Source organism: Chinchilla lanigera, unplaced genomic scaffold (genome assembly GCF_000276665.1).
Source record: "Chinchilla lanigera isolate Chin_1 unplaced genomic scaffold, ChiLan1.0 scaffold00053, whole genome shotgun sequence".
NCBI lineage: Eukaryota > Metazoa > Chordata > Mammalia > Rodentia > Chinchillidae > Chinchilla > Chinchilla lanigera.
Window position 1 is genome coordinate 6564571 of NW_004955454.1, and position 14632 is coordinate 6579202.

Genomic DNA, 14632 nt, shown 5'->3' on the forward strand with positions numbered 1-14632 from the left:
CTACCTCAGCCTCCCAAGTGCTGGGATTATAGGCAGGCGCCACCACGCCTGAATAAAATTTTATTTTGAGACAGGGTCTCACCAAGTTGCTCTGGCTGGCCTCAAACTTGTGATCCTCCTGTGAGGGCTGGCGCATGCTGGGATTACAGGTGGCACCATCACGTCAGACAAGTCAGAAGCTTGTGAGTGGAGCTGGCTCTTCTCAAGATTATGCCCCAATCTTGATTTCTAAGAGAAGAGCTAAGAGCCCCTGGCCTTATCAGCACTTTTGTCTGAGAAAGACAGAACATCCCAGGGGCCCCAAAGAGAAGGGTCACATACAGAACCAGATCTGGCTGGGTGACCTCACCTTCTAAGGGCCAAACCTGACCCAAAATGCAAACAATGAAGCAGTCATTGAGTTTCCCATCAGCCAGCTAGCCTGGCTTAGAAGGGCCTAGCGCTGGTTTGAAGGACCCCAAACTTGGTTTGATGTTCCTCAGAAATTCTTAACAAACTTGAATATGAGGTCCCACACGCCCATTGTGTACGGGGGCCCCACAGGTTATCCTGAGGTACATAACCTCAATCTCTCTCTCTACTTAATCATATCCCTATAATTAATCACATCCCCAGTCGTTTATATCCATGCCATGTTCTCTGTGTTCTGACTCGCCCCAGATAGATAAATGCTCAATAAATATTTATTGACTGGTAGGAAAGCAAACACAGATATCTTCGCAGAATAAGGGACAGGGCACTGCATACAGTGGGTGCTCAATTGATGCTACTGAGCCATCCACCAAGCAGGCGAGGTTGTAGATACCAATGACCACGCCCTCGCCTCCGCCAGAACATCACGTCTTCAACCATTCTCTCTCCTGCCTACTAAGGAGGACAGAAACAACGCTGAAGGCCAGGGGACCCTGTTTAACTCAGGACTGCATGGTGTGGGTTGGAAGGAAGTTCTCCTGTACCCTCCTCCTGGTTCCAAATACCATCAAGAAAAATGATATTAAGAAGCCCACAGGCTGGGTAAGACAGCACTCACCTGTAGTCCTAACCACTTGGGAGGCTAAGGCAGGAAGGCCACAAGTTTGAGGCCAGCCTGGGCTTCACAGTGAGGCCCTGTCTCAAAATTTAAAAAATAAAAATGGCCAAGGGAGTACCTCAGTGGTAGAATTCTTGCTTAACATGGGAAGGTCAGGCCCTGGACTCAATTCTCCATATTGAAAAGGAAAAGAAAAGGAGAAGAGAAAGAGAGAGAGGGAGAGAGAGAGAGAGAGGGAAGGAGGGAGAGAGAGAGAAGAATCCCTTCCATTTACAAAGTGCTTTACAGTTTGTAAGCCACTTTCATTAACTCTGTTCTCCAACTGTTCTGTGAGTCAAGAAAAATAGTTAAATATTAACTGTGCGGTTGTTGTTTTGACATTTTTTGCTGCATGTATTCGTTGAGTAGAAACTAGAAAGCACAGGGCTGGTGGTGTAGCTCAGCGGTAGAGCAATGCTTAGCATGAGTGAGGCCCTCGACTCCATCCCCAGCAAGAAAAGAAAGTGAGAGAAAGAGAGAGAAAGGGAGGGAAGGAAGGGGAAAAGAAAGGAGGGAGGGAAGGATGAAAAGAAGGGAGGAAGAGCAAATAGAGCTAAAACAAAAAAAACCAGAAACCCTCATATCGTATCACTTAGAGATGACACTGTTGATATTCCAGTCCATACCCTATCAATTTATCTATACATGTATATATATACGTATGTTTAAAAATAGGCTAACCCTTAGGGGCTGGGGATTTAGCCAGCAGCACAGCCTGGCAAGCTCGAGGTTGTGAGATTGATTCCCGGTACTGGAAAACAAACAAACAAACAAACAAAAAATAGGCTAACCCCCTTGCTGTTTTGTGATCTTATTATCCCCCCCCTTTTTTTTTTGGTCTTTTTGAGACAGGGTCTCGTTATGCAGTTCAGTCTGGGCTTGAGCTCACTTTGTAGCCCAGGCTGGCCTCGAACTCGCAACAATCCTCCTCCTGCCTCAGCCTCCTGAGTGCTGGGATTACAGGCGTGCACCACCATGCCCGGCGGCTTATCCCCATGTTTAGCAGGTGACTAACAGAGGTCATGAGGTTAGTAAAAGTCAGTGCTGAGTCTCGACTCCAGTGTCCTGGCCCTGTGTGTCACGTCCCCAAACTGGCCAGTGTCCAAACCCCAGAGGGAGCTGGGGGAGGCTGTGCCATTGTGTGGTGGTGGACGGGGCTCCGGGGCTGTTCAGGAGTCCCACCTCTACGGGACCAGACTGCCTCGCAGTAAAGGGTCACGGGATGGCAGGGGCCAGTTGTCAGGCAGGAGACCTGGAGGAGGCAGGTGCCAGGTGGCAGGACTGGGCTGGACCAGACTGGCCCGGGGGAGCAACTGGAGAGCTGTTTGGTGGCCTTGGAGGGCTCTCGCTCTTTGGTATTTTTAGAAAGAGCCTGAGGACACAGCAGGTATCAGCAACTGCATCCCTGGGGCATTGTCCTGGCTGAGAAACTGCTCCCAGCCCGGTTTAGACAAGCAGCTGAGGGCAGAACTAGCACGAATCCCATATTCATTCATTCATTCATTTCCCCCTCCCACTTTTTGGCGGTACTAGAGAGCCGAGCTACATCCCCAGCCCCTTTTGTTTTTCTGTTTTTGAGAGAGGGTCTCATTAAGCTACCCCAGTTGTTACTGAACGTGTGGTCCTCCTACCTCAGCCTCCCAAGTAACTAGGTGCAGGTGTGCGCCACCCAGCCTGGCTCAGGCATTTTTCTATTTTGATTTCGACTCACATCACCTCTGCCTCCTCTGTCATCCGTCATCAATGCTGGGACCTGAGCTGCGGTGGACCATGGGGACCGTAAAGGCACAAGTGCTCTGAAGCTGTGATGATGTCCCAAGCCTAAGACATACTGGCACCCCACAGGGTCGTGGAGCTGGGTGTGCTAGTACACACCTGCAGTCCCAGCACACTGGGAAGCTGAGGCAGGAGGATGGCAAGTTAAAGCACAGCCCGGGACCCTGTCTCAGAAAAGGCCTGGGGAGGTAGCTCAGTGCAAAGGCCCTTGCACCCCCGCTACCGGGAGAAAAGAAAAAGGTTACAGAGCTCGGCCCATGATGCTCCGGTCTTTTAAGCCCCTTCTGAATGAATACAGTGAACGGTAAATACATCATTTCCTCACTCATTCATTCAGCCTGGGGTTGGGCTCCAAGATATATTAGTAAATGCGACAAAGTCCCTATTTCTGTGAGGCCTATTGATTGTGTTGGTTTGAAAGGCTCTTTTTTTTTTTTTTTTAATCTCCTGTCTTCCCTTTATCCTCTTTATACTCTGATAAGCCTTGTCATTTTAGGTGATTAGAATCTCAGGACTAAAAGGCAGACAGGATCTTAATTGTATTCTAGATGCCAACCACATGATAGGAGCTAGGAGCATGTTTGTTGAACTGGACTAAAAAAGGATCTTGCCAGGCTTTCTGCCAGGCCGGGTGGGGTGGGAAATTCACCACCTTCCTTTTTCCCATCTCACAGTCAGATATGATCTGCTTTATGAGGTCTTCTCACCTGGACTGGAGCCAGGGATGGCAGGCTCCGCTGTTACTGCTTCTTATTCTAATTGCCTTAAATTCCAATGAAATAATACTTGCCCTTTGGAAGCGTATCATCTGGTGGGGACGTATGAAACCCATCTACACCATCGTGTGGAATGTCGATATTTTGTTTTATGATGAGTTGTTCTCTGAAAGTTGTCTTTTATTTATTTATTTATTTATGCCTTTTTGAGATGGTCTCCCTATGCAGTTCAGGCTGGCTTTGAGCTCACTTTGTAGCCCAGGCTAGTCTCGAACTCTCGACGATCCTCCTGCCTCAGCCTCCTGAGTGCTGGGATTACAGGTGTGCGCCACAACGCCCCACTTGAAAGTTGTCTTCACTTACCTGTTGAGCTTTCTATCTGGATTTAAGTCCCCCCACGAAACCTAAGTCTCAGGGGCCAGGGTGTGGCTCCGTGGTAGAGAGCTTGCCTAGCACCCATGAGGACCTGGATTCGATCCCTAGCACCTCAAAAGAAAAAGGTATCAGAACCTCTTAAATGAACTCATGATGGACAATAGCTGGACTGCATGAGGTTTGGGGGCTGCTGGTACAAAGTGCAGGCTCTTGCTAATTCCTTAACTTGTGGAAAGATCTAGAAACACCACCTATAAATCTTTTAGACTGGTCCCACCCTGGAGGGGTTTATAGCCTGCACTTGCAGGGATCGGATCATGTAAAGGTTAAGGACTCAGGTTCCAGAGCCTGTGTGGGTTCAGATCCCAACTGTCATTCTTAAATCCTTGGCAAAATCCCTAAAATGTTCTGAGCCTCAATCTTCTCATCTATAAAATAAATGTGCTGTTAAAAGAACTCAATATGAAAGTGGCCGGCACAGAGCTTAGAGGGCGGAGGGCGCTGAGTCCTGCATGGCCTGAACAACGGTCTTCACACCTGACCTCACATCACAAGCACCCAAAGGACTCGTCCCAGCACAGCTGCTGGGCTCTCCCTGGGTGTCGGATTCAGTAGGTCTGAGGTGAAACCTGAGCATTTGCACTTTTTTGTTTGTGGCACCAGGGACTGAACCAGGGGCCTCATCCATGCAGGGCAAGCGCTCCGCCACTGAGCTACCCGCCCCAGCCCACTTTGATATGCTCCTAGGTGATCCTGCTCTGGCCCAGGATCCACACTTTATTGTATAGAACCATTATTACATAGAAAAAAGAAGATACGCTTAGAATCTTGACACTGGGACCATCCTTTAATACCTGGTGATTTGGAGAAGTTAGTCTTTTTGAGTCTCAGTTTCTCTACTTGCGAAATGAGACTACCAACATCTCTTCTGTGGGACTTGTGCCTGCCATACGCTATTTTCATTATTTGACTATTATTGTTTAAATGTTGGCTCCTTTCATCAATCCTTAAAAGATGACTAGGGCAACAGCCAGCCGAAATGGGCGACAATGGCTTGGAGGAGGGTGCTCTGGGGAATCTCAAAGCCAAAGTGGGCCGCAGAGCCGAAAGCCAGCTGGGCCTGGAAGCCCCATAGCAAGATGCTAACTCAGAACACCCTCTTGTTTGGGGAGGGTATTGGGAGAGATAAATTCTTTGGAATTCTTGGAAATGTCTGTGCAGTCAATCCACGGTTGATTCCATGATGACGTCTTTCCTGAAAGCCACTGACAAAGCTGGTGCAGGGGAGGTGGAGATGCATCCTAGAAAGAGCCAGCAGGCCCCATGGATTCCTCACCACCCCTGTCTGCACCTCCCTCCCCGTCCCTGCACATTCTGCCTCCTTTCCCTAGAGGCAAACTCTGTTTACCTCCTGCACTGGCCAAGGGGTCCCATCCCCTGGGTGCTGAGGGCTCAAGCAGGCCTTGCTGAGCTGCTTCCTGGGGCCCCCAGGTGGACCACTGAGGGACTGCAGCCCTTCCCAAGAGGCCTCTCCCCGTGTGGTCTGTGAACGTGGCAGCTTTCAGGCTCTAGTTTGTAGCCTAGAACAAGGGCTGGGGTGTAGCAGGGAGACTGCACCCAGGCTTGGATATTTCTGGGCCAGTCAGGAATTATAACCGGAATAGCATGCAAAAGACACCCTACTCCAACGTGGATTGGAGACTTGATTTTTGTTTGTTTGTTTGTTTTTTTCTGGTACCAGGAATCGAACTCACAACATGGGCTTGCCAGGCAGGCGCTGTGCCACTGAGCTATATCCCCAGCCTCCTGGAGACTTGATTTTTAAAAGTGAGATCAAAGCTTTTAGCCCAAGAAGGTAAGTCAGAGTTCCTGCAAATAGCAGGTCCCACAAACAAACAAACAAAAAACTTAGCATTAAAAAAAAAAAAAAAAGCAGGTCCCAAACAGGGCCTTGGGGGGCCGGGCTTGTCAGGTTTTGGCCTGAAGACCCTGAGGTAGCTTCTGCTTCCCAAGGATCCGAGCTGCTGCTTCCCAAGGATCCCTTTAGACTCCACAAAGGGCAGCTGGGGAGATCATGGTGCCCTCGAATGGGACTTTTTCCTCTAAAGGCAAATATTACCATCCCATATACCATTCCCCCAAACCCTGAAGCCAAGGAGACTGAGCTGTCAGACCTAAAGGGCATTTCTTTTGTTTGTTTGTTTGTTTTTTGAGACAAGGTCTCACTATGTAGCCCAGGCTGGCCTCAAACTTGTGATGATCCTCCTGTCTTGGCCTCCTAAGTGCTGGGATTATAAGCATGTGTCACCGCACCCAGCATTTTTTGTCTGTTTGAAAAAACAATTTTAAGTAATTCTCTCTCTGTCCCTCTCTCTCTCTTCTTAGGGATCAAGCCCAGGGTCACTCTACCAGTTGGCCATTCCCTCCTCATTCCTTGCTATTTTCTTTGCTTTGAGAGACGTTTTCATGAAATGGCTGAGGCTGGCCTCAAACTTGTGATTCTCCTGCCTTAGCCTCCTGAGAGCTGGGATTACTAGCATGTGCCATCCTACCTGGCCCAAGTAACTGTCTGAATAAAAAATTTAGTGCTACACTAAGGATGAAGCTCGGTGGTAGAGCTCAGGTCCTGGGTTTGATCCCCAGCAATAAAAGAAAAAAAAAGAGAGAAAGAAAAACAAAGAAAGGAAGAAAGAAAGAGAGAAAGACAGAGAGAAAGAAAGAAGTGCCATTGTCACTCATAGTGCTGAGGTGGTCAGCAAGGCACTGTGGGGACCCAGGGACATGAAAGTTAGGGTCCAAGTGGCAAAGGTGGGTGGAATGAGTCATTCTGAGGCCTAAACATGGCCCAAGGCCAGCACGGGCCAGCGAGCAGTGGGTTCCTTCAAGCAGGGCCTCTAGAGCTCAAGTGGGGCCTGCTTCTGGGAAGGACGGGGTGTCCCCAGAGCCGGGGGAGAAAGGCCGTCAGGAGCAGGCCAGGAAGTGCGGGGTGTGTTCAGGGAACAGTGAGTAATCTGGTGTGGCCCTGGCTTCTGAGCCCCGCTGCTCCAGGCATAGGCAGAGCCTTTGCCATCTGCCCTCTCCCGAGGTAGGGGGAGGACTAGACCAGAGAAGTAGTTTGAGGGGCTACAGCCCAGGGACAGGGAGCAGGGACCCTGCAGGGCCGAAGTTGGTGGACTTGTACAAGCATCTCTCTCCCAGAGGCCGGAGTGGCTTGCTGGTGAGCTGAGGGGACCGAGGAAGGAGAGGCATTTCATGGCTCGGGGACGGCTAAGAAGCTAAGACAGCAAGCTTTGGGCCGGGATAGGCCCTGAGTCAGCGTGAATTTAAAATAAATGCCTCTAGGCCTGCAGGTGGAGTGTAATCCTACACGCGAGCCATTGCCCTCTCTTATAGTTGCGTAGTACTCCGCAGTTCTCACTCAATAGGACTTTACAGGACACACGTTATCGTATGGATCTTTCTTCTGGCACTAGGGATGAACCTCAGGGCCTGCTAGGCTGGGGCCTACCACTGAGCCACACCCCTAGCCCCCTATTTATCTTAACTATTGGCTTTTGGAGGATGCATATTTGTTTTTCTTTGAAATTTGTGTCCTTAGGTAGTTCAAACATTCACATGGTTCAAAATTCAAAAAAGACAGAGCGGGCGGTGTGCCTCAGGGGTAGAGTACTTCCTATGTAGCATACGGCAGGTCCATCCCCACCTGAGGTGGGGATTGATTCTTTCTCAACCCTACCCTCCCAGCTACCTTGCTCTGCTCTTACCAGCTTGAACCAGAACCTTCTGCCTTTCTCCCACAGAGGTTCAGGGGCTTGGTCACGGTAGGGGGCGGTCTCACTTCAGGAGAGAAGGTGCCTCCTCTGAGCAAGTGTACATTATCCTGAAGGGCTACTGAAATGTCTTTTTCTGTCTTAGGTTACGTGTGTATCTTTAGAGCCTAAATTCATGGGAGGCTTTGACTTCTGGGACAGCATAGGGTAAAGGTTAAACTATAGGCTCTGGCACATAGAGAACTGGGGTGAAAACAGCCGGGTGATCTTAATGTAAGTGGGAGTGGAAGCCAGATCATTTCAGAGTCTTGAGAACTTCCTGTGTGGATGCAGGTTGGACAGACCATCACCCTTCCAAACTGAGTTGTCGCAGGTCCTAGGGGCCCAGACACCTCAGGAAAAGCTCACCTGGCACAGTAGGTCACTCAGATCCACTCATCCTCTTCAGGTGTACCAGGCTGGGCTGGGCTGTCGGTCATTTTGAGGCCACCATGCCCCCGGACCTGTGTTGTTTGTGACCCCGAGTCAGAGCTGATACACAGGAAGGTGGCCATGTGGCCTTCTCAGGGCTGACAGGAGTGACTCACCCAAAGGTCATCAGAGCCCTGGAGCTGCCTGGGCCAAGTGACTCACTGGCCCTCAGCTGTCTCACCCTTGCCCTGCTCAGGGGATGTCCTCAGCCCTGCACCTCTCTCTCAGATGAGGGGGCTTCCCCATTCCTAGATCACTCGGCTGGAAAGGACCCAGCCCCTAGTCTCACAGATACGGGGTCCACAAGGGGAACCCACTTGTTCACTCATATGGGATTTTTTTTTTTTTTTGTACTGGAGATTGATTTCCAGGGACTCTACCACCGACCAAGCTGTACCCCCAGCCCTGTGTATTTTTTAACATGACACAGCGTCTCACGAAGTTGCTGAGGCTGGCCTCAAACTCAAGATCCTTCTGCTTCAGCCTGCAGAGCAGCTGGGGTTAGAAGTATGCAGAGCCAGGATTTAAACCAAAATGCACCCTTGGGCCTTAGGCCTGCACCTTCTCCACAGGGCGCTGGCCCCCATCCCAGCTCTAGGTCCTGGACGCACTGTGCCATGGAGTCCCTCAGCCTCGTGGTAGAACAGTTACTTACCCAACCTCAGTGACCCTCGGGGACAACATCCCTGTAATCTTGTTTCCAAGAAAGGGCAAAATGATCTGTTGGAGCTTCTGGTCTCCGCTGACTATAAAGTCAATAAACAGTGTTAAAATCTGGTTTACTTTTCTGTTAAAAGAGGCATTCCTTTGCTATCCAACTTTAGTTTTGTAAAGAAACAAAAATACAGGCCAGTGAAGATTAAGGGATAAATAGCTGTCTGGCGGAACAATGGAGCAACCCATGACTTCACGGGATGGAATCCGCACCAGCCTCCGGAGCCAGGCTCGGCGAGGGCCTGGTGGCAGAGAAGTCTGCAGGAAACGCGTGTGCAGGCCAGGCCAGGCGTGGCAGGGAGACAGAGGGAGGGATCTGTAGGGCCCCCACCCCACCACCAAACCCTTTTGGTGGCCGCAGCCACCCACTGGCTCCGGAGCAGAACGCTGGCTTTGCCCCCAACTCCCGGCTCGCAGAGCACCTGTCCTGTCCAGGGTTCAGGTGCCCGGGCTTGGCAGGAACCAGAGGGCGGCCTGGGAACAGGGACTCCGGGAGCCTGAGGACACGGGTGCCTGGCCCAGGGTCCCACAGTCGTTGAGCGAAAGGGACCAGCGGGAGAGAAGGAGCCCCAAGAAAGAAGCTGGGAGACAGAGCCTCGCCGAGAGACAGGCCGGGCGGAGGGGGCAATGAGAACAGCTCGGACCCCGGTTCCCTCCCAGGAGGAAGTGTCATTCGGTCTCTCCCGCGCTGGGATTTTCTTCCAGCCTGAGAGCAGAGGAAACAGCGCTGAAGTTCCCAGCCCAGGGCCACTGGCAGCCAGAGCGCAGGCCTGCGACTTTTGCCCTGAGAAGTGCCAGGAGGGCTGAGGGCACGCGGGCTTGTGCTGAGAGGCGTCCTCCAGCCGCCTGGCCTGCCCGCGGGGCCAGCTTGTGCAAACAGTGGAGGGGGGTGAGTGAGAGCCAGCGATTCCGAGCCCGCAGAGCCTCGAAATTCAAATGACTCACAGTAGCTCGGGTGCCCTGCCCAGCCCACATTCCCCGCCTGCGCTCCGCTGGCAGGACCAGGCCAGCCTTAAAGGGCCAGCCCCTCTGAGGTAGGGGCAGTGCCACCCTGCCCACCCTGCCCTTTCTCTTCTTTCATGTTGACCTCTGGTAGCGTTGCTCCCAGAACCTGGGCACGGGCTAAAAAGGATGGCATCCTGCAGATCTCCCCCAGGGGTTTTCATTCATCCTGGACACTGAGCAAGCGCAAGCTCACACGGGGCTGCACCTAAACTGGCTCAGCAGGATTAAGAAAAAACCCTTCCCCCCTTTTTTTTTTAAAGATGTTAGCAGCAGGAGGGGACTTCTGTCAGGGCAACCTCACCCAGGGTCTCAGCACTGGCTCCTGCTAACCTTCACCTCCCAGGCTACTGGTTATCCAGGACACACACACACACACACACACACACACACACACACACACACACACACACTGTATCCCCTCCCTGCCCTGGCCCCATTTCAGTAATGGATTGATTGATTGTCCTGGGGATTGAACCCAGGGGCACTTTACCGCTGAACTACCTTCTAAGCCCTTTTTGTACTCTGCGAGACAAAATTTCACTAAATTGTCCAGGCTGGTCTCAAACTTTCACCCTTCCTGCCTTAACCTTCCAAGTAGCAGAGATTACAGGCATGTGCCCCCACCCCCAGCTGACTTTTTAACTCTCCTTTGACACCTCTGTCTGGTGGGCTTCAGGTCGTCCATTCAGACTTGTGTCCCACTCAGGGTCCTGTCCTAGGAATCCAGCTTTTCCACAGACCTGTCCTGTCACTGGATTCCTCGGGGTGGAAACACCATCCGGCCGCTGGGGGCCCAAGTAACTTCGCTGGACTTTGCACGCCACCATGTGGACGCCGGAGAAAGTGTCCCTTGGGGAGATCGAGAGGGCGGGGCCTGCAGAGATGCCGGGCACCGTACACGGACCCTGGAAAAGCACCCTCAGTTAATGCAGTCCTGGGCTGGGAATGCAGTTCAGGAAAAAGCACTTCCCTTCCGTAGATGAGGCCCTAGGTCCATCCCTAGCACTGCAAGAAGCAAAAACAAAGTAGGCCCGTGTCTCTTACATGCCCCCAGGGAACACTGGGAGAGCTGGGGCGCATCCCACGCGTCCCACATCTACAGCCCCGTCTCCTCAGCTTTTGCGACTCGGAGCCCCGTTGTGACTTCAGTGGCTGTGAGCAACGACCGGCAGCCAGGGCCTGGTGGGAGCGGCCTGCAGCTCCGTGGCCAGTGCGCCCCAGGGCTCTGGGAGAGGGACAGCAACCATGCCCCACGCATTCTGAGGGTGTCCACAGCCTGAGCCCCGCCTGGGCTGCCTGCTGTCGGTGTTGAATGGGGACAGTGCCCGGGGCACCACTCATTCTTGGGGGAACGTGTGTGGACTGCCGCATGGGCAAAGCGCACACTCCCGAGTGCCCCGCCCAGAAGCTGAGTGGGCACAGACTCTGACAGTAGCAACCCCTGTGCAGGGCTCTGCCCTGGGGAGGGCTGGCAGCAGGAGGAGAGTGCAGTCGAACTTGGATCCTCTACTGATGGCTCAGGGGAACAGAGGGTCCCAGGGTGCTCGCTATTGGCACCCCGTGACGCAGCGCCTGCTTTGACTATGGCCTTGCGAGTCCTCCTGGCAGAGACAGAAAGGGGCCAGGCATTCTGGAGTAGAAGGGAGAAGAGGAGGGGGACTTGGAGCTGAACTCTGAAGGCAAATTCTAGAAGGACTGGGGGATGGGCTCTTTTGTAGGTGTGAGGCTGGCCTGGTTCTCTCCGCAGCCAGGCTTGGGGATTAGCACTGGGCTTCAAAATAGGGTGCTCAAGATCATTTGTGGGGGTACAATTGGAAAATTCAACTTTTTTCTAAGAGGCATAACAGGATTTTTTTTTTTTTTTTTTTGGTCTTTTTGAGACAGGATCTTGCTATACAGTTCAGGCCAGACTTGAGCTCAGTTTATAGCCCAGGCTGATCTCGAACTCACAACAATCCTCCTGCCTCAGCCTTCCAAATGCTGAGATTACAGGCCTGGCTCATAACAAGATTTATTAGATAGAATTTAACAAATAGACACTCAAAGAAATAGAGTACAGGTCCTCAAAAGGGAGAGAGAGAGGCACCAGGAATTCAATTGTTATCTATATTTATTTTCGTGTAATCTTTTCAAATTGTTCTATTTAGGTGGTTTTAAATATGTATAGCCCAATGTAACATGAATATAATTTATAATGGAAGAATATACATGTATTATGGACACATGATTATAAAGCTTTTGGTGCCGCTTGGATTATACTATTGAGAAAGTTTGGAGACCACTGCATTTCAGGATGTCTTCTGGTTTGTTTGTTTGTTTGTTTGTTTGTTTGTTTGTTTGTGGTCTTTTTGAGACAGGGTGTCCCTATGCAGTTCAGGCTGGCCTTGAGCTCACTTTGTATGTAGCCCAGGCTGATCTCAAACTTACAACGATCCTCCTGCCTCAGCCTCCCAAGAGCTGTGTCTTCTGGTTATTGGGCCTGTCCCTGTCCCCCAGGCTCTCTGTAATTTACAGGAGATGCAGAGAAGTGGAATGGTTTGCTGGGGTCACACGGGGCACAAGAAACATCCAGACCTTCTGAAAGGTTCCACTCATTTATCACCATATCCACCCATCATCTACTCACCCCCCATGCCATCTGTCCCTCCTACCAGTCCGTGTGTCCATCCATCATCTGCTGATACTATCCTACTGTGGTCATCTCCTGGGTCAGCTTCCTCCCCCTAAGCTGTAGCACCCTTCTTATCCTTTTTTTTTGGTACTAGGAATCGAACTCAGAACCTTGCCAGGCAGGCGCTTGTGTAACACCTTTCAAAGTCCGTCCTTTCTTTTCCCCATCACCCCTCCACTTCTACTCCTTGCCACACTAAACCCAAATCAAGATCATCATTTTTCTGAGGTTGTTGTTTTGAGACAGTGTCTTGCTATGTAGCCCAGGCTGACCTCAAATTTGTGATCCTCCTGTCTCAGCCTTCCAAGTGCTGGGATTATAGGCATGGGCACCATGCCCAGTTTTGTTTTGTTTTGTTTTGTTTTTTTGGTACCGGGAATGCAACTCAGGACCTTTCACTTGCCAGGCAGGTTCTTGTGCCACTGAGCTATATCCCTGGCCCCCACGCCCAATTTAAAACCATAACTTTTAAATGAGTCTCGCCGCTTTTGATCTATCCGGGCTCGATGTATTACAAGCATCACTGCTAAATTAGTCAGTGACTGCAGATTGCCTACAGAATACAGTCTGAATTTCTTGGCCCAAACCAGAGGCCCATGCCGTATCCCCCACATTGGAACCCCACTTTTGGAGCTAGTGGCATCTTGAGAAAATAGGTTTTTGGTTTTGGTTTGAGACATGGTCTCACTATATAGTTCAGACTGCCCTTGAACTTACTGGTCCAGGCTGGCCTTGAACTTGTGGTGATCCTCCTGCCTCAGCTTCCTGATTGCTGGGATTACAAATGTGCACCACCACACCTGGCAAGAGCTTTATCTTATACTGCAAAGTAAAATGTATAATATGCTTGAATAAATCCTAGAAAAAAGGTTAAATTAATAGCTTTGAACTACTGTGCATTACTGTGTGTGTATGTACACGCACACACGTGTATTCTGACAGCCGTATTTCATGGCTGGTGTGTGCCTGAGCAGGAGTGAGGCTGCGGGCTCATGGTCTAGGGATGGTGTGGGATCGAAATGCAGCCTGCATTTCATTTGCTGAGCTGTGCACCCTCCCTAGGGACCACGGCATTCTGGGAAAGAGATTGTCTCTTCCAGTCCACCCAAGCCCCAGTTCTCTGTTATCTTTCTTCAGCGGGACCCATGGAAGGTGAGGGAAGGGGTGGCCCTCTGCGAAACAGAAATCACAGCAGCATCGTTTCAGAACTCAAAGGCCCTTGAGAATTCTCTGCTCAACCCCCAACTCCTTTTCCCCAGCCCATACATTGAGCAGCAGGGCTATCAACAGCAAGGGCTTTCCCACCTGCCTTGGGAAGGGCGTTCAAATCTTTCTCCTCAGCCTAGAAGCAGTGTGCTGGTAGTTCCCCCTCCTCAGGAGGCAGAAGCAGGAGGGTTGCTCGAACCCAGGAATTCAGAACTAACCCTGGCAACATAGTGAGACCCCCACCTCATAAAAAGAAAAAAAGTCCTCTGAAGAAAAGCCAGAGTGCAAACTGTCCCCTAACAAGGACTAGAATGGGGGAAAAAAAAAATCTGTAATGAGCCAGGCACAGCTGCAAACCAGACATTTGGGGAGCAGAGGCAGGAGGCTCAGGATAGCCTGGGAAACTTAGCGAGACCCCATCTCAAGAAAAAGTGGGGGCCGGGCTGGGGGGAGTTCAGCGGAGAGTACTTGGGCAGTGTCGGAGGCCTTGGGGCCCGTGCCCAGCACAGCAGCAAAACAAAACAAAGCAAAGCCCCTCTCCCTTTCGGTCCGTCCGCGCTTGCCTTCCCAGGTGAGCCTGCGCTTTCTCCCTTCCAGCCCGGGAACCCCAGCCCCGCGCGGGACCAGCGCATCAACCTGAACCATTACGCCACCAAGAAGAGCGTGGCCGAGAGCATGCTGGACGTGGCGCTCTTCATGTCCAACGCCATGCGGCTGAAGGCAGTGCTGGAGCAGGGGCCGTCCTCTCACTACTACGCCACCCTCGTCACCCTCATCAGCATCTCCCTGCTGCTGCAGGTGGTCATCGGAATCCTCCTCGTGGTCATCGGTGAGGGGCCCAGGGTGGACGTGGGGTCCT

At 51.5% G+C, this 14632-nt stretch overlaps 1 protein-coding gene across 8 annotated transcripts in view; it reads left to right on the forward strand.

Annotated features, from left to right (window-relative positions):
- Window positions 1-14632, forward strand: part of Ninj2 (ninjurin 2) — a 135676-nt gene that overhangs the window by 117893 nt on the left and 3151 nt on the right. For all 8 annotated transcript variants that reach the window (XM_013520269.1, XM_005396012.2, XM_005396013.2 and 5 more), the window contains one exon: window positions 14371-14602. In XM_013520269.1, the coding sequence (XP_013375723.1) occupies window positions 14371-14602 (232 nt within the window). The remainder of the gene's footprint in view (window positions 1-14370; window positions 14603-14632) is intronic.